Source organism: Geotrypetes seraphini, chromosome 8, assembly GCF_902459505.1.
Source record: "Geotrypetes seraphini chromosome 8, aGeoSer1.1, whole genome shotgun sequence".
Classification (NCBI taxonomy): domain Eukaryota; kingdom Metazoa; phylum Chordata; class Amphibia; order Gymnophiona; family Dermophiidae; genus Geotrypetes; species Geotrypetes seraphini.
This window is the reverse complement of record NC_047091.1, coordinates 82263180-82280952: the sequence shown is the minus strand read 5'-3', so window position 1 is coordinate 82280952 and position 17773 is coordinate 82263180. Positions and strand designations below refer to the sequence as shown.

General features: G+C 48.6%; 3 protein-coding genes across 3 annotated transcripts; 2 read left to right on the top strand and 1 right to left on the bottom strand.

Annotated features, from left to right (window-relative positions):
- The first annotated feature begins 6195 nt into the window (after window positions 1-6195).
- LOC117364915 (histone H4) lies at window positions 6196-6582 on the top strand. The gene has a single exon (XM_033954647.1). The coding sequence runs from the start codon at window positions 6216-6218 to the stop codon at window positions 6525-6527; it is 312 nt and encodes a 103-aa protein (XP_033810538.1). The 5' UTR covers window positions 6196-6215; the 3' UTR covers window positions 6528-6582.
- A 726-nt stretch (window positions 6583-7308) lies between these two features.
- Window positions 7309-7786, bottom strand: LOC117364907 (histone H2B 1.2-like). The gene has a single exon (XM_033954638.1). It carries the CDS (start codon window positions 7745-7747, stop codon window positions 7367-7369), a length of 381 nt encoding a protein of 126 aa, XP_033810529.1. The 5' UTR covers window positions 7748-7786; the 3' UTR covers window positions 7309-7366.
- A 262-nt stretch (window positions 7787-8048) lies between these two features.
- LOC117364906 (histone H2A type 1) lies at window positions 8049-8489 on the top strand. The gene has a single exon (XM_033954637.1). It carries the CDS (start codon window positions 8066-8068, stop codon window positions 8456-8458), a length of 393 nt encoding a protein of 130 aa, XP_033810528.1. The 5' UTR covers window positions 8049-8065; the 3' UTR covers window positions 8459-8489.
- Window positions 8490-17773: the final 9284 nt, after the last annotated feature.

Genomic DNA, 17773 nt, shown 5'->3' with positions numbered 1-17773 from the left:
GCAGGGTAAATAATACTTCATGTCCCCATAACAGCGGAAGCTGGAGCGGCCCGCTTCCCCAATGCATACCATTTCAACATTAATTACCAATCCCACCCTCACACCAATAAGACACATAGACCTGAGTGGATAAACCTGGCCGCAGCCCTGTTTATTGTAAAACATATTTAAATACAATTTACATATAGTAAACAACATATATAAACATCCTTAACTAACATTTTATCTAATTAAACCGCCACAATGGAACCCACCATTGTGACCCCTGATCCCGAGCTACCGACATAGATGAAAATGGCCCCCGACCCTGCCGTCTAAGCAAGGGTCCGAGGGGTGGCATGTCCCCACATGCCCCATTGTCCAGGGTCATCCGACCCACCGGCACGGCTCCCAGCCGGCCTACCACTCATCCCATGATGAGACCAGCCGCCAGTAGCTCGGGATACCGCCACAGGCCTGAAACTCGTTGCAGGCCCCCCCCCAACAATGAACAGAGCTGCGGTTAGAGGTCCAGCACTCGTTCACAACAAGAAGCAAAATCGTCTAACAATAGATCCCACCCAATGTCTGAAAGATGCACTCTATCCCTGTAAAACAACCCGGAACAAGAGACATCAACCCAAGAGTGCCTAATCTGCAATCCCCCTCTAGATTCCACCCACCGACCGATCTGACGATTAACCTTGATGAGCCCTCTGGTCCACCTGCGCAACACCAACCGCTTAGGGCGCGGTATAATGTCAGACCAAACAATCCGAGCAGCAGGAAACCAACCCCGAATCACCCCGAGATCATCGATTACAGTGTCAATTAAACATTTCCCGCTAAACGAGTCAACATCGTTGCCCCCAAGATGAAGCAGCAACAGATCCGGACGCCGAGCATGATGTCGAAGGTCATCTAGAAGAGGCAGCAGCTGATGCCAACGCATGCCTCGCTGACCCCACCACGAGACGTAGACTCCGTGCCGACGAAGGCCCAAGTGTTGACCGCACGGTCTGATCACCGCACGCTCCCCCGCCCAATGGACGAAGGAGTGCCCAATGATCCAAACCGACAGTAATCGCCGAACAGCATCTGCAAGGCAAAACTCAGCAGTCACGCACAGCACATGTTCCCGTAAACCCAGGGGTTAGTAACAGAAAGCCATGCAGTGAACCAGTGCCACCCACCCCAATGCAAGCACCCCCCAACACCACTAGCTGTATCACCTATCAACTCCGTCCCCCCAGCTGGGATCCTGTCAGTCCAGAACCCGACGGACGAATGTAGCCACAATAGGCCGCGGACGACCAACGGCCAAGCTGTTGAATAGCCGCAGCAGGCACACCCGCTTCAAAAGCACTAGTAGCTGCACCAATGCGGAAGGAGTGAGTGCCGTAGCGCACCGGCTCCTCACCACACCGACTCAGAGCCCGCCGCAAGACCGCCAAAAATTGATATCGCATGAGCCGAGCCCCATCCACATGGATCAACAAGGCCAGATCTAAATGAGGACGAACCGCCATATAGGCAGCCAGGGATAGGACGGGGCACGAAGCGCAACACGCCACACGGTGTAGAACCACCATGCGTCCCCTGCCCAGCTGGTCCGACTTAGAACGGGCGATGAAGAGGCGCACCGAACTCTGATCCATCCGAACTTGGCTAAACTGGAGACCCCTCGAACCCGAGCCGTCCGCTGGGTGAACTAGCAACTCCCCCACTCGCAAGGCTCCGAAAAAGGCCAAGGAAAAGGCAGCACGGAACAAACAGGCTTCGAAGGCTGAACTCGCCACTACCGGCAATACTTCAATAAGACGGGATAGCAAGGCATGCGTGACCGGCAGCCGGGAGTCAGGCAGCCGCGGAGCCACCCTACCCCAGGCCGCCAGCATCCGGCGGGGCAAAAAGCCTGACGCAGGGCATGACCAACCAAAGGCCCTACAAAAGAAAGCAAAGTCCGCTAAGTGGCCAGCCGCCGCACTACGGGAATAGCCCTCCAGATGAGAACCGGCCAAGAAGTCAGCCAGCAATACCTCAGATACGGGGCCTGGTACCCAACCCCGAGCGCGCAGGAATCCGAACACGGTCGAGAAACCCCTATTGTACCGGGTCCAAGTGGAAGGAGCTACCGACTGCTGCAATATTCGCCAGATCCGCTCACCACCAGGTTCCACAAACGCTCTGGCATCGGCGACCCTTCCGCCTTCGCTGTAGGAGCCAGCTCTCGAAACTGCAAGAATTGAAAACGAGAGAGAGCGTCAGCAAGCCTGTTCTGAACGCCTGGTACGTGACGAGCCCTAATGTATAAGTTAAGCCGTAAACAACGCAGAATAAGTTCTCGCATCACAGCATTCACCTGCAAACATCTGGCAGCCTGCCGATTCACAACTTCAACCACACCCATGTTGTCACACCAGAAAACGACACGCCTATTCCGCAACTTCTCCGGCCATAAGTCGCACGCCACCAACAAGGGGAAAAGCTCCAGCAAGGTCACATTGCGGGTAACACCAGCCCGTCGCCAACTCTCCGGCCACGCCGCAGCGCACCAGTCTCCTTGACAATAAAGACCGAAACCCACACCACCGGCAGCATCAGATTGCAGGTCTAGATCTAAACTGGAAACGTCCGGGAACTGGATCGGGAGAGACCCATTAAAATGAGTGAGGAACAACGACCACATCTGCAAATCCGCCCGGATCCCGGCTGTAATACGAACAAAGTGACGACGATCACGAACACCCGACGTCGCCGCCGCCAAACGACGGGAAAAAGCCCGTCCCATAGGCAGGACCCGACAAGCAAAATTAAGGGACCCCAACAAAGACTGAACAACCCGCAGAGTAGGCTTTCGAGTACCCCGTACCAAGGTGATCAAAGACAGCAACTGACGTACCTTGCACTGAGGAAGCCGAGTCACCATGGACAGCGAGTCGATCTCAATGCCCAAAAAGGTGAGAGAGGAAGTAGGCCCCTCAGATTTATCAGCAGCTAATGGGACTCCAAATTCCGCAGCTAGGTGCTCAAACGTAGTCTTTAGCAGTTCACAATCTTCCGAACCCGCCCCCCCCCACGAAAAGAAAATCATCTAAATAGTGAACTACCGACACCTTCCCCGCTCGCCGCACAGTAACCTAATGGAGGAACGAACTAAATAACTCGAACAAGGCACATGATATCGAGCAACCCATCGGCAGACACCTATCAAAATAGAATGTACCTTCGAACCGAAACCCCAGTAAAGGATAGGAGGACGGATGAACCGGTAGCAACCGGAAGGCCGATTCAATGTCAACTTTGGCTAACAAGGCTCCACGGCCTGCAATGTGCACCAACTGTAAAGCACTATCAAAAGAAGCATATCTAACCAAACAGAGGTCACGAGGAATGCCATCGTTCACAGAGTGCCCCACAGGCCTGGATAAATTATGGATCAAACGATATTTACCAGGCTCCTTTTTAGGAATGATCGCTAATGGAGACAACACCATCACCGGGAACGGGCGCTCCCGAAAGGGACCTGCAACCCGCCCCATGTCAAGTTCCTCACGCAACTTCCGCCGCACTACCTCCCGCAACTGAGATACAGAAGACGCGTTAGAAGCCTGTACATTAGACTGAGGCATCGAACAAGGAATCACAAAACCCTCGCGAAATCCCCGAGCTAGAACCCCCGCCGCCCGAACATCCCTGTATTGGTCCAACCAAGGCTGCATGACACCCACCCGGACCGGGCAACCCCTGATCCCCCAAGTCACTTGGCTGGGGCGGAAGGCGCCCCAACTCCTCTCTTGGGGCATTTGAGCGCCGAGTGCGCTTGCCCACACAAGGAACAGGCATAACGGAAGCGACATTCGGGAAAGGAACAGGACGATTTATTAAACAGCCAACAGACGCCTGGGCCACCCCCCGCCCCAGGGCTTCCCGGGGGACGAAAGGAACGAACTCCCACAGGGAATTGAGACCCCGGCTTACCAGAAGCACTCGGACCAGACCCACCGGGTTTCGCCATATGCGTCAACCACAAATTGATGTCTTGCGTGCCCCAAGACAGGTGCCTGTTCTCTTCCATCTTATCCCGAAACACTTCATCATAATTAAGCCACGCCCACCCACCGAACCGCTGATAAGCATCCAGAATGGAGTCCGCATAGGCCAGCAGAAGACCATAGTCCTGTGGATGCTCTCGCCCCCAGACACTGGCTAACCTCAGGAACGCCCGTGTCCAGTTCAAGACATTGCGAGACACCAACCCCACTTTCGGCTTCCCTGCCGCCTTCTTAGTTTTCTTCTTACGTCCGCGCACCCGACCCTCTAAAAGCTGAAAAACATCAATACAAGCACGCTTCTTAATCTTGCGACGCAGGGACCGCGGAACCTTTTCCCATAATTCCGAGAGCGCCACGAGGGCAGGGGCCCCCCGATCATCACCTTCCTGCGCATGCCCATCACCCGCTACCCGCCGCAGTGACTCCGACGAAGAAGACGACGTCGAAGAAGAAGAAGAAGAGGTTAAAGAAGACGAAGAGGACGAAGAAGAAGCCCTAGTCCGACGGCCCCTCTTACCCTTCCCCTTCCCCTTTCCCCTCCCCTTCCTCCCTTTGCCTCTATTCCCAGCCACAAGGGCCATGTTACCCGTGGTCCTGTCGCTGTCAGTCCTGTGTCCGGCAACCTCCGCTCCAGGAGTGGCGCCTTCCGAAGCAACCACCATCGCCGAGCCTCCACGATCTACTCGTGCTGGCTCCTCGACTCTCGGCTGATGAGCAGCAGCCTGTCCTCTGCTTGATACGTCCGCCGCAGACGGCCCGGAACTGCTCTCCCGTCCAGCGATGACATCCTGGGGGAAAAAATCCAAAGAGGGGCCAGCAACCTGCACAGTATGAGGGTATGTTAGCCCCGGATTCCTAGCCCCCGGCTGCCGATCACCCATCCCCTCGAACCCCCTCGGACCACCACCTACCGCAGCCCCAGCGCCCCAAGGCGGAGGCAGAACTGCTCCAGGAAACGGAGGCGGACCCACTGCCCATGGACCAGAACCCCAAGGAGCCCCCCAAGGCCCCGACAACCAAGGCGGCCACCAACCAGGGGAGCTGACTGGAAACCCCTGACCCGTCCCCGACGTAGACGGTAGGACAGGAGGATCAAACGCCCCCCCCCCGCCACAGACTCTCCCCCCCTCGTGGAAGAAGACGCCTCCCCCATCTGGTCTAAACCCGGTCCATCCCTGGCCATCCCGACGGCACCCAGCACAGCCACCGGCAAGCTGGATGCTGAAGGAACCCCAGCAGAAGGAGGGCCCATAACCCCCCCGAGGGCCCCTGCAGGAGTTACCCGCAACCCGGCCCCACACCGAGACGCCCCACGGCTCCTCCCCCTGACAACCGGCCTCCTGCCACCGCCCCTGCGGGTCGACCCCGCACCACTATTCAGAGCCGGCACCACCCCTGCAACCTCCAGCGCTATCGCTGTTCGGGCTGCCGAACGCGAGCGCCGTGGAGGCAAAGATCTACCCCTCCCCGCCGCATTACTCACCGGCTCCGGGTCCGCCTCATCTAGGGAATCACCGGCCAAAAGGGACAGTTCGAAGGGATCTGGGGAGTCATCGACGCACCGAGTAGCCATCGCACGAAAACCAGCCAACCGCACCGTCAGGAGAAAATGAAACTGGACACGTGGTAGGCCTCAGACCGCCCGACTCCGCCGAAAGCTGCCTCGGAGGACCGGAAACCGTTACGGTCCTCCGAGCCTCCAGCTTATATACCCCCCCACCCACCCAACCCTGCGGCCCCAATTTGACCTATAGGAGGTCCGTCCCACGGTGGGAAAGACCTCCTCCCTTCTTTAAAATTTTACCTGCCTACCCACCTCCTCCTGTCTATCTTCCCGACGGACGGCAACGCGGGCCACCCAGCTCCGCGTTAGAGCCGCCCGTCGAGACAGGCTCTCGGGCTTTTTATTAGTGCTTATATTCCATGTTTATATTATTCACAGCACTTTAACAACGCCAGCATGTGTGTGGAGCAGGGAAAGGATCAGTTCAGTTCTCTGTCTTTTGAATACGACCTTGGAGAATTTGCAGAATGGACACAAATTTGGAGGCATAAATTGTAGCTTGGTTTTCCCGCGTTTGCAGAAAACTCAGTTCTCCATCAGGTCGGATCCTCTTGTATATTAAGAGCACTTCGCCTGCCGATTTATCACTGTAGTATTTTCAGCTTTGCTAGCACGAGATGTCTGGACGTGGCAAAGGCGGAAAAGGTCTGGGTAAAGGGGGCGCCAAGCGGCACAGGAAGGTTCTGCGCGATAACATCCAAGGCATCACGAAGCCTGCAATCCGACGCCTGGCGCGCAGAGGTGGCGTAAAACGTATTTCTGGTCTTATCTATGAAGAGACTCGTGGGGTGCTGAAGGTTTTCCTAGAGAATGTCATCCGAGATGCCGTCACCTACACCGAGCACGCCAAGCGAAAGACCGTAACCGCTATGGATGTGGTATATGCCTTGAAACGCCAGGGCCGCACTCTGTATGGCTTCGGAGGTTAAAGAGTGTCATTGATTTTTCAGTTCACAAAACCCAAAGGCTCTTTTAAGAGCCACCTACGCTTTCAAGAACAGAGCTGTAATCTCAGTGTCTTTTTAGCTATCTGTTGCAACAAATTGTCTTAGCCACGGGGATCTTAACCGCCCCTCTTTATATATGTTAATTCACAGCTCAGGTTTCAGATTTCATACTTTCAGGTCCGGGTTTTAGCCACTCATTCCACTCCTGGTATATGTTACCCACAGCTCTGTACTGACAGTCTTATTAATAAATTTGAGGATACACTTTAGCCACAGCAGCAGAGCCCAAGACAGCTGCCCTAACCTCTAGGCTACTCTCTTCGCTTGTAAAATGATAAGTTTTGTCGCTTTTAGGCTCTGATGTCTTGGGCCCAGCTGATCTGAGTTCAAGACCAGTTTGAACCAAGCAAAAATACCTTTTCTTAGCTGAAGTGTTTCCTTAAAAAGACTGTCAGCACACACCCGTAGTGTTAGAAACTGCAACAGTTACAGCGCTGGAATGAGGGGCATGCAGACATGAAACCTGAAATAATTGTTAATGAACATTTTTAAGGATATGAGGCTGAGATCCGCGTTTTACCCCTTCCTGGGAAGACGCGCTCTTGGGTGTTTTATGCTATCTTATTTAGGGTATGCGGGACATGGGGGCTAGCAACAACGAGGTTTTAAAAACAGGTGAGGGGAAAAGGAAAACACCTCGCTCAGAACTTTGAAGAGAAGTGCTGTATAAACTAGAAATCCATCTCTTTATGTGTAGCACGTGGGTGGCTCTGAAAAGAGCCTTTGGGTTTGGTTTGTAGAGCTGTAGGCTAAGCCCGCAATTACTTGGAGCTGGTGTACTTGGTGACTGCCTTGGTGCCCTCGGACACGGCGTGTTTGGCCAGTTCACCGGGCAGCAGGAGGCGCACTGCGGTCTGGATCTCCCTGGAGGTGATGGTGGAGCGCTTGTTGTAATGAGCGAGGCGGGAGGCTTCTCCGGCGATGCGCTCAAAGATGTCACTCACGAAGGAGTTCATGATGCCCATAGCCTTGGAGGAAATGCCGGTGTCGGGATGAACCTGCTTCAGCACTTTATAGACATAAATAGCGTAGGTTTCCTTCCTTCGTCGCTTGTGTTTTCTCCCATCTTTTTTCGGAGTCTTGCTCACCGCTTTCTTGGAGCCCTTCTTGGCTGCGGGAGCTGATTTGGCTGGCTCGGGCATCTCAGTATAGCTCCTAAATGCTTTCCAAAAGTAAGCAAACAGAGTATGCTGAAGAACGGCCGAAGGCTTTATTTATAGTACTCTTATGCAAATTCGTGTTGCTGCGCCTTTCCTTGCTATTGGATCTAGCTAAGTGTTGGCGATATCCTCGGGTTACTTTTTAGAGCGGGATTGGACCGCGATAATCAGCCTCATAGGCGGGGCTGAACTGGTTTATCCAATCAAAAACGATGTAGTGAAGCTTTAGGAAAGTATAAAAGTTCCAGGATTGAAGCGATTGTGATTCTTTTATTCTCACAAAGTCAATTTAATTATAAAATGTCTGGGCGCGGCAAACAAGGAGGGAAGGCTCGAGCTAAAGCCAAGACTCGCTCGTCCCGAGCAGGGCTGCAGTTTCCCGTAGGGCGTGTGCACAGGCTGCTGAGGAAGGGCAACTATGCTGAGCGGGTGGGTGCCGGCGCCCCGGTCTATCTGGCAGCGGTGCTGGAGTATCTGACCGCTGAGATCTTAGAGCTGGCCGGCAATGCCGCGCGCGATAACAAGAAGACTCGGATCATCCCCAGGCACTTGCAGCTGGCCATCCGCAACGATGAAGAACTGAATAAGCTGCTGGGGAAAGTCACCATCGCGCAGGGCGGCGTCCTGCCTAACATCCAGGCTGTGCTACTGCCCAAGAAAACCGAGAGCCACAAAGCGGCCAAAGGCAAATAAAGCTATCCCGTTGAGAGGACGTTAACCAGAAACCCAAAGGCTCTTTTCAGAGCCACCCACTCTTATCATGGAAAGAGCCAGTTTGCTGAATGAACCCGTTTTTCTTCTGTAAACACTAGTTGTAAACTTGGCAAGACTTAAATCTATATATATAAAATCGGAGGTATGTATGTGTGTGTGTATGTGCCGCGATCACGCAAAAACGGCTTGACCGATTTGAACGAAACTCGGTATGCAGATCCCTCACTACCTGGGGTAATATGTTCTGGGGATCTCGCGGCCCACCTGCACACGTGGGCGGAGCTACAAACAGAAAATCAGATTTCACCCATTCATGTCAATGGAAAAAATGTAAAAAGCTGCCATTCTCACAGTAATTCAAAAACGGCTTGACCGATTTGAACGAAACTTGGTATGCAGATCCCTCACTACCTGGGGTGATATGTTCTGGGGGTCTCGCGGCCCACAACTCTATGTTGCTTGCTCAGGGCTGGGTTCACCCAATAATTTATATGTTCTTGCTCCAGGAGGTGAAACTAAAAATGTTGTTTATAATCACGTTTTGCGTTAGTTGTATTGTATTCATTTTGTCAAATATTTCACATTATAATTTGAATATTGTACTTTTTATTAAGCTGTAAAAAATAATTTTATTTACCACTATAAAGTATCTTTATTTGAATCCATTTACAGTGTTATTGCTATAATTAAATACCCGTGCAACGCCGGGGCATCAGCTAGTGTACTATATGGAAGTGGGTGTGTTAATTGTGAGCTAACCTTGTTACAGGGATCGGGACTGGCTGTGTAGTATTTTGGCGCACAGCTCAAGCTTATAAGGAGATGAGGCAAAGTGTTCAGTGGCTTACCTGCTAGTAGAAAGATGTCGAAGAAAAGGGACAAAAAGAACATGACATAGCCAAAATGATAGGAATATCAATGGGGTTTTAGAACAGAAGGTAACATTAGGAAAATGACAGCTTTGAGCCGTCCAGGGAAAATAGGGTTGGGAATAAAAACTTTCCCTCCCACAAACAACACCTTATCAAAATCGATTTCTAGAGTATTCTCTTCCGGCAGGGAAGGAATTCTTGTCTGACCAGTCACTTCAGGGGCGGGCTTTTCAAACTTTGCCAACGAGAGCTGAGAGCTGGGGCCTGAACACTTTTTAAAGACTTCTGTTAGCTTTTTTTAAAGTACTGATGGTTTATTCGTTTCTTAGAGCGCACCGGTGCTAGAATATGTGTGTGTCTGTATTTCTTTCTTTCTCTGTCCTTAGCCTGTTTCTGTATTTCTTTCTTTTCCTCAGCTGTCCACTACCACCCCTTGCCTGTTCTCCCTGTCCATTCTCCCTTCCATTTTCTTCCCCTGTGTCCATCACCACCCCTTCACTGCTCCCCTTATCCAGCAGAAGCCCTTCTCCCTTTGTTTTAACACCCCCCCCTGTCCAGCAGTAGGCCTCCCTTCCTTTTTCTGCCCCCCCCTGTCCATCAGCACCTCTTCCCTTGTCCTGTAGCATCTCTTTTTTGCTCCCCCTGTCGAGCAGTAGGCCTCCCTTCCTTTTTTTACCCCTCCCATCAGCACCTCTTCCCCTGTCCTACAGTACCTCTTTTCTGTTCCCCCTGTCCAGCAGTTGGCCTCCCTTCCTTTTTCTGCCCATCCACCCCCCCCCCCGTCCATCAGCACCTCTTCCCATGTCCAGAAGCAACCCTTACCTCCGTTCTTTTTTGTCTGCCCTTCACCGACATCCGCCTGAAGCCGCCACGGCCTGCAGGCACCGACAGCCTCTGTGGCCTGCTCCCACTCCCTCCTCTCCGTTGCTTGCCGTTCCCCTCCCTCCCAGGGAAGCTTCGTGCGTACACATCTGTGGGAGGAGGAGGAGGCCGGGGTTGCGCGGAGCAGCAACAGCAGCAGCTCGGCTGTGCAGCCAGCGCTAGGCAGAGCCGGGGTCGGGCTGGACCTTGCGCCGCCCGGGCCGGCTCCTCACTTTGTTCGTGTAGGTGATCGGTGGTTGGCTGCGATCCCCGGCCCGTTCGAGAGAGGAGCTGCGGCGGGCGGGTGAGCAGGCAAGAGGGAGGAGGGTGAGAAGATGCTGGCAGGTGCGCCTGTGCCCCCCCCCCCAAATCAGCGGCAGCAGTGAGGCGGCACTCTGGCGGTGAGTGACGGCGAGAGGGAAGTTGCTCCATGTTCGAAAATCGGAGCCAGGAATCACAAAACTCTAAGTGCGCATGCGCGCTTAGAGTTTTATTATATAGGATATATATATAGAGAGAGAGAGCAATGATTTTGAAAACAGGTGCAGCATTACAGGTTTGGCAGGTGGGGCTTAAATATATGAAAGACTTTCTGTTGAACAATGAGACCGATAGCCTTTCCAAAAGTTAGGTCATTTGATCCCAGATTGACATTTAGAATAGAAAGCAAACTGACCTTCATTAAACATTTTCAAGGAAATACCAGAATAAGAAAAATACAGACAAGAAGTAAACAATTAGCACAATATTCCTAAAGGCTACAGTGGTTAATCATATCCGTGCCCTCTTCCTTCTCCTCCCTGTTACTCTCTTTCATGACAATCGGTCTACTCTGATTGCTAGCCTTCTGTTATTGCTCTTCTGGCGCTCACTCAGGATGGCAGGAGAAAAGGCGTACTTTTCAAAGTTTGTAAAATATGTTTATTTATTCATTCATCTGCTACTGTGAGGGGAGAAGAGAGCAGTTTGGCAGAAGGATTTAATGATGTCAATGTATGAGTGAGGTAACAGCAAGGAGTATGGGGCAAATGTGTGTGGAAGTGTATGAGGGAAGTCCAAGCTATGCAGATTTATGCAATTATACTATCTAAGTCACAGTTCTTCAACCGCCAGTCCGCGGACTGGTGTCGGTCCGCAGGAAATTTTTGCCGGTCCGCATAGGGCCAGCAAGATTGACTCCCTTCAATTTCCTGCCGGTCCGCACAGGGCCGGCAAGATCAACAGCTGAAGTCTGCCCTGGGCCGGAGAGATCTTGGGGAGCCTCCGACAGTGGCTTTCTCCCCTCTCTGCAGCTCTCCTTTACTTCCCAGCGCAGCGATTCATAAAGGCAGCCTCGGGGCTTTTGCTGAGTCGCGGCTGCCTCTAATGATGCAACTTCCTCTTTCCTCAGAGGCGGCACGACCCAACAAAGGACCCGAGGCTGCCTTCCTGAATTGCTGCGCTGAGAAGTAAGGAGAGCTGCTGGAAGGGGAGAAAGCCACTATTGGAGTCTGGGAAGCTGCTGGTCAAGGGAAAAAAGGTACAGCTGCTACTGGAGAGGGAGAAGGAAAGATGCTGCTAGGAGGGGAGGAGGGAAAGGAGTCTTGGAAGCTGCTGGGCAAGGGAAAAAAAGAGACAGCTGCTTCTGGAGAGGGAGGAGAGATGCTGTTGGGAGGGGAGGAGGGAAAGGAGTCTGGGATGCTGCTGGGCAAGGGAAAAAAGGGACAGCTGCTACTGGAGAGGGAGAAAGAGAGATGCTGCTGGGAGGGGAGGAAGGGAACAGAGTTACTGCTGGACAGGAGGAGGAGGGAAGGGAGAATGAAAAAAGGAAGGAAACAGCTGGCAGAGAGATTAGAGGAGGGGAAGGGGAGACACAGGCATGATAAAGTAGAGAGATTGATGATAGGAAGGGGTCAGCAGAAAAATAAGCAGAGAGGGACAACAATGATAGATCTGGTGTAGGAGAGATAAAAATGAAGAGAGCAGTGAAGCTGGAATGAATCATGTAAAAAGGAGAGAGGGGGCACAAGCTGGATGGAAAGGGGAGAGGGGCATAGAAAGAAGACAGATACCATATGGAAGGGGGAGAGGACAGACAGTGGATGGAAAGGGGCAGATGCTGGATTGAAGAGACAGAGAGGGCAGACGCTGGAAGGAAGAGAGTGAAAAGAAGATTGAAAGCAGAAACCAGAGACGACAAAAGGTAGAAAAAAATAATTTATTTCTATTTTGTGATTAGAATATATCAGATTTGAAATATATATCCTGCTAGAGCTGGTGTTAGACATAACTGGGGACTGCAAAACCCAGGCAGTTCTTCTTTAGCTTCCAGTTAGCTTAGGGCACTCTCTGACCAGGGGGCAGTTGCCCTTGTTGCACTCCCCTAAAACTATTCCTGTCATGTGTGACTGCAGTATTCTGTTATCATGATATTTCTGTGTAGCATTCTGTAATAATTTGGCTTGTTCAGTTTTCTTGATAGTAGAGGGGATATATGTGAAGGGGAGGGGAGACAGGGGTTTTGTTGATCCTTGCTCTGAATTATTTGTATTTATAAAATGACAATTGTACAGAATATTGTTTCTTTTTATACTTTAATAAAATACATTCAATATAAAATCATAACTGAGGCTTGTGTGGATGGGATCAGATGATTTGTGGGGACTGAGCTCGCGGAGATGGGGCGGAAACAGGGTTTTTAAATTTTAGTCCTAGTAGTTTGCTGGTCAATAAAATAATTCTTTTTTTTCTGCCGGTCCACGGGTGTAAAAAGGTTGAAGAACACTGATCTAAGTTACTCCTAGCGGAATTCTGCTTAAACATTTTGATAATTTTGTGCCTCTGTCGGCCAGGTCCTGCCACTGCTGTTTCCTTGGGAGGCTCCCAGATATATTTGATCTCATGAAGGAGATGGGGAGGTCAAAAGGAGGGAATGAGGCCAAGCCCACTTGGGAGAGAAGGAAGAGATGGGGCAGTTTGGAAGAATTGTGCAAAATTCTGCACAGTTGCGCAGAATTCCACCAGAACTTGTACATAAAACCACTTCAACTGTGGTGTATTTGGATTTTAGCAAAGCCTTTGACAGTGCTCCACACAGGCATTTAATAAATAAACCGAGTACCCTAGCTATGGCCCCCAAAACAATGAACTGGATCAGGATCTTGTTAAGTGGAAGGTGACAGAGGGTAGTGGATACTGACAATGGACACACTGAATAGGCCATTTGGGCCTTTATCTACCGTCATGTTTATATGGCTGTGAACTGATTATTTGAAATATTGTTTTGTAAAGATCCTGGTATTTGAAAGAAACACAACAAAGTCACCTTTAGGCACATTTTTGTTATTTTGAGAGAGATTTTATTTTTTAGGATAGGGATTACAATTAGCGGGGGATGGTTAAACCGCTGCCAGGGTGATGAGAAGAGGGCTGTGGGGAAAAGGGTTTTGAGTCGAAGGCAGAAATTTCTCGGTAATTCATTTCTGTCCAGCTGTTCTCTCTCTAGCAACCCTCTAAACCCAGAGAAGAGTTAAGAGATGTTGCTATGAGAATGTTTGGAAAACAATTCTGACCCTGGGTTTGGCTGCGGGAGTAGTAGAGGACCAGCTTCAGGGTGCATTTCTCACTGTATCCAACATGATTGGGGAGGGGGCTCACACACATCACATTCCTGGCTGCTGATGGCAAATCAATTATTAAGGGCCCTATTACTAAGCAGTGTTAAAAAGTGGCCGGCGTTATCATCGCTGCGAGACTTTTCCGCATGCAGAAAACACTTTCAGCACAGCTGTAAAATGGCCACTTTTCCTATTTTCTCTTCTTCTCCATGCAGTAATTTCCATTTTTATCATGTGGAAATTAATGCATGAGTCCTTGCTAACACCTAGTGTCTCTTTTACAAAGCCATCGTGGCGATGCTGCTGTGGTAAACGCACCGAAGCTTGTAGGAATTGAATGGGCTTTGGTGCATTTACTGCAGCTTTGTTAAAGAAGCCCCTAATTTCTAGCTGGTAAGAGCTCCTGAGCTATGCTAACCTATTACTGGCCAACACTCATTTTGGTGCCTCAAATGTTAGACCAGTTTCTGGGTATATTTGACCTACTGATCCCTGAAATGGCACCAGTTTTCTCCTAGCAGCTCTAGTATTTGAGATACAGAATATGTTCCATATACCACTCTTCACTCTGCCCGCTCATTAATGTTCAATAATTTTTATTGAGTTTTAAAAATAAAATATACATAACAAAAATCTTACAAAGAATATCATCTCAACTCAATTAATACATTGTAGATATAAAAATTCTAAAAAATCAATTATCATTACAATACAGACACGATTAATACCTCTCAACACTCCCTCCTCCCTTCCCTTCCCATCCCCCCTACCCCACTCTCCACCCATCCCATTTCTGAATATTACTAATAAATAGTGCTTCAGTTTATGATTACAAACGTAATGAGTTCACTACAAAACTTCGTGCTCTGAATGATAATTGCTGTATATAAGGTTCCCAGATCATCCAAAATTTACTCTGTTTTTTATAAGATGGGGAGGTCGCCCTAGCTTCCATAATCATAAGAGCATGAAATGCTGCCCTCTAATGCCAAAATGAGGGTGGACTTTCTTCTAACTAATGTTGTAAAATACATTTTTGACATATAAGAAAGGATTTACGAAATAATTCCCTAACTCCTTTCTTAAAAATCCTGTCCCATTGAAGAGATAATACCATCTGGGGGGAAGAAACCACAATTCTAGAAATAATTGATCCAAGAAAAACACAAACAACATTCCAGATGTTCAAACAAAGTTCCCTATCTATATCCCATTCCCAATGTCAAACCTTCCTTTTTCAGCGTGGTAATATAATGAACTGATTGCATATAAGCCTCACACCCGAATTAGTCAATAATACATCAAATAAAATTATATTTTTGTCCTCTCCCACAAAAGAAAATATATGTTCCAACATAGAATCTGCCCATCTACAAATAGGTCCATGTTCCATACCAGGAGAAAAGATGGCATTCCCCACTATTGGTAGAGAGTCAGTATGGAGGTCCCTAAAATTTCCAAACCTTCATCAAAGCAGTCCATATCATCCTCATATATTTCAATATCGGATGATTCCTATTATTTGAATTAAATAGATTGGCCCTAAATATTGATAAAACAAACGTTATGGTCTTTCCTTGGAAAGACAGATGTACTCTTTCTTTCCCAATCACCATTAAAGGCATTTCCTTGAAATTGATTCATAAGATCAGGATTCTCGGAATTATTTTTGATGAAAAACTAACCTACCACGATCATGTTAGTTATGTCATAAAATCTACTTTTTACAGGCTCCGTCAAATTCGCTCAATGGCAAAATTCTTATGCCCAAAATCCTTAAATATATTGGTTCACTCTTTGATTATTTCCAAGATTGACTACTGCAATGCCTTATTTAAAGGAGTAGCTCAAAAAGAAATCAAACGTTTACAAATTATTCAAAATGCCTCAATCAAGCTTATTGAGAAAACTAAGAAATTTGATCATGTTACTCCTTTACTTGAGAAAGCACATTGGAATAATGTATAAATTATGTTTGCTCACTCTCAAATCCATACTATTCAAAACCCCAGCATTTATTCACAAAGTTTTAATTCCTTATACTACTTCGAGAGTACTACGGTCAACAGAACAATATCTATTGGTTGTTCCTTCTTTAAAAGTTATTAGTACACGACGTCATTCTATTTTCTCAGTTACGGCTCCCCAAGCTTGGAATGCCCTGCCAATTTACCTAAGACAGGAAAGAGTTCTAGACAAATTTAAGAGCAAACTTAAGGGCTTCCTTTTTAAAGACGCTTTCAGTGATTAACTGAATTCCTTATGTTTCTAATCTCTCCTTAAATTACAATAAATTTCTTCCCCTTTTCCCAATGTGTTATTAACCTTATTTGTTTCTTTCATATTCAATTGTATTTCTTCCTGTAACTTTCCCATTACTTGATCTTGTAAGTAAAAATAGTCTTGTTAGTTATGTTTAGTCATGTTATATTATGTCATGTATTTTATGATATTTTAAGATGTTTAGTAATAATTTTGTTAGTCATGTATGTTTCCCCTAACTTTGTAATTTTTAGCTATACATCGCTTAGAATTTGGAATAGGCGATTAATCAAATATTATAATAAACTTGGAAACTTATCAAAGGGTATATTACAAAAAGATGTTTGTAAAAGAAAATGAAGGTTCAAAGGCCAAAAAAGAGAGCGTTCCATCTCACACCATGTATATTCCAAAGTTGCAACAAACCAATCTATAAGATGTCGAAGGCCACAAGCCAAATTATATAAATAAAGATTAGGCACCCCCATCCTTCCCCTCTTCCAACTCTCCATCATATAATCCAACCTCAATTTAGGTTTCTTCCTCTTCCAAAAAAACATTGTAAACCAGAATTCAAAGCAACAAGATCTGTCTTCTTAATCCACACTGGTAACTGCTGGAGAGTATATAACCAATGTGGATAAATGATCATCCCATAAAGCTATTAGTCTCCTCACTTAGTTCCAGAGAGGGGTTAATTCACAGGGACTCATGACATCCAGAAAGAAGATTGATGTGGATAAATCATTGGCTCGCCAACCACATGGCATAGGCAAGTATTTGGAGCCTGTGTTTCTGCCAGTGGCCCAGCAGATGGACGACAACGTGAGCAATATGTTAGAAGAGTCAGGTAAGTGGAACGCTGTACTTACCAGAGTGGATATGCAAACCTGGATTGCTGAGATTAAAAGTGAGATCTTAGCAGTAGCCTCTCAAGTAACAGCATCGATTCATGACCTTAAGCAAGATTTAACGGATATGAGGGGTCGCCTGGATGCTTTACCAGGACTTGGCATTCAGCACTTTGCAGAAGCATCACTATTTCAGAGCAGTGACCTGAGCTCTCTCCAAAGCTGACATCCATTATAGATGGACCTTTCTTTTCAGGAAACTGATCACTATCAACGGAGTCCATAAGAGTATCTTCCCTATCTAAGGCCAAGCTGTTAGTGCTGAAAGAGGATATTGAGATCTTGGAGGAGCCAGGCACTTCAAAGGGTGCTCCTACAATACAGCAACGATTGGTTGATCATCTGGAGCTGCAGTTGGGGCTGAGCTGACCTTCCATGGGTGTGCTGTTACCCCTGCATGGTGGTTCCTGCTTCTGGACACAGAACATTGCATTGTTCCATTTTTGTTGGCAATGAGGGAGAGCAGTGAAAGGTTGCAAGTATGGTTTTTCTTTTCTTGGTGTTGGGGTATGTTTTGAGGGGAGAGGTGCCTGATACCTGTTACCCTTCTCCCCTCTTGCTCCACTTCTCTTCAGGACCTCTTCCCCTGATTGGGCCACCTTCCTCCCTACCCCTCACCTTCACGGGCACTCTTCATAGCTTTCTCTTTCTGACATGTCTAGACACGGCAATGTTCTCTCCAAGATCCGCATGACTGCCCCAAAGCTTCTCCTATGATGCAACTTTATCAGCCTTTATCAGCCTGGGTGGCTTGCATCAGAGGAGAAGCTTTAGGGCACTCACATGGGACTT

What these genes read in the sequence shown, in the direction of transcription:
- LOC117364915 (XM_033954647.1), top strand. Translation starts at nt 6,216, where the DNA reads ATGTCTGGACGTGGCAAAGGCGGAAAAGGTCTGGGTAAAGGGGGCGCC.
- LOC117364907 (XM_033954638.1), bottom strand. Translation starts at nt 7,747, where the DNA reads ATGCCCGAGCCAGCCAAATCAGCTCCCGCAGCCAAGAAGGGCTCCAAG.
- LOC117364906 (XM_033954637.1), top strand. Translation starts at nt 8,066, where the DNA reads ATGTCTGGGCGCGGCAAACAAGGAGGGAAGGCTCGAGCTAAAGCCAAG.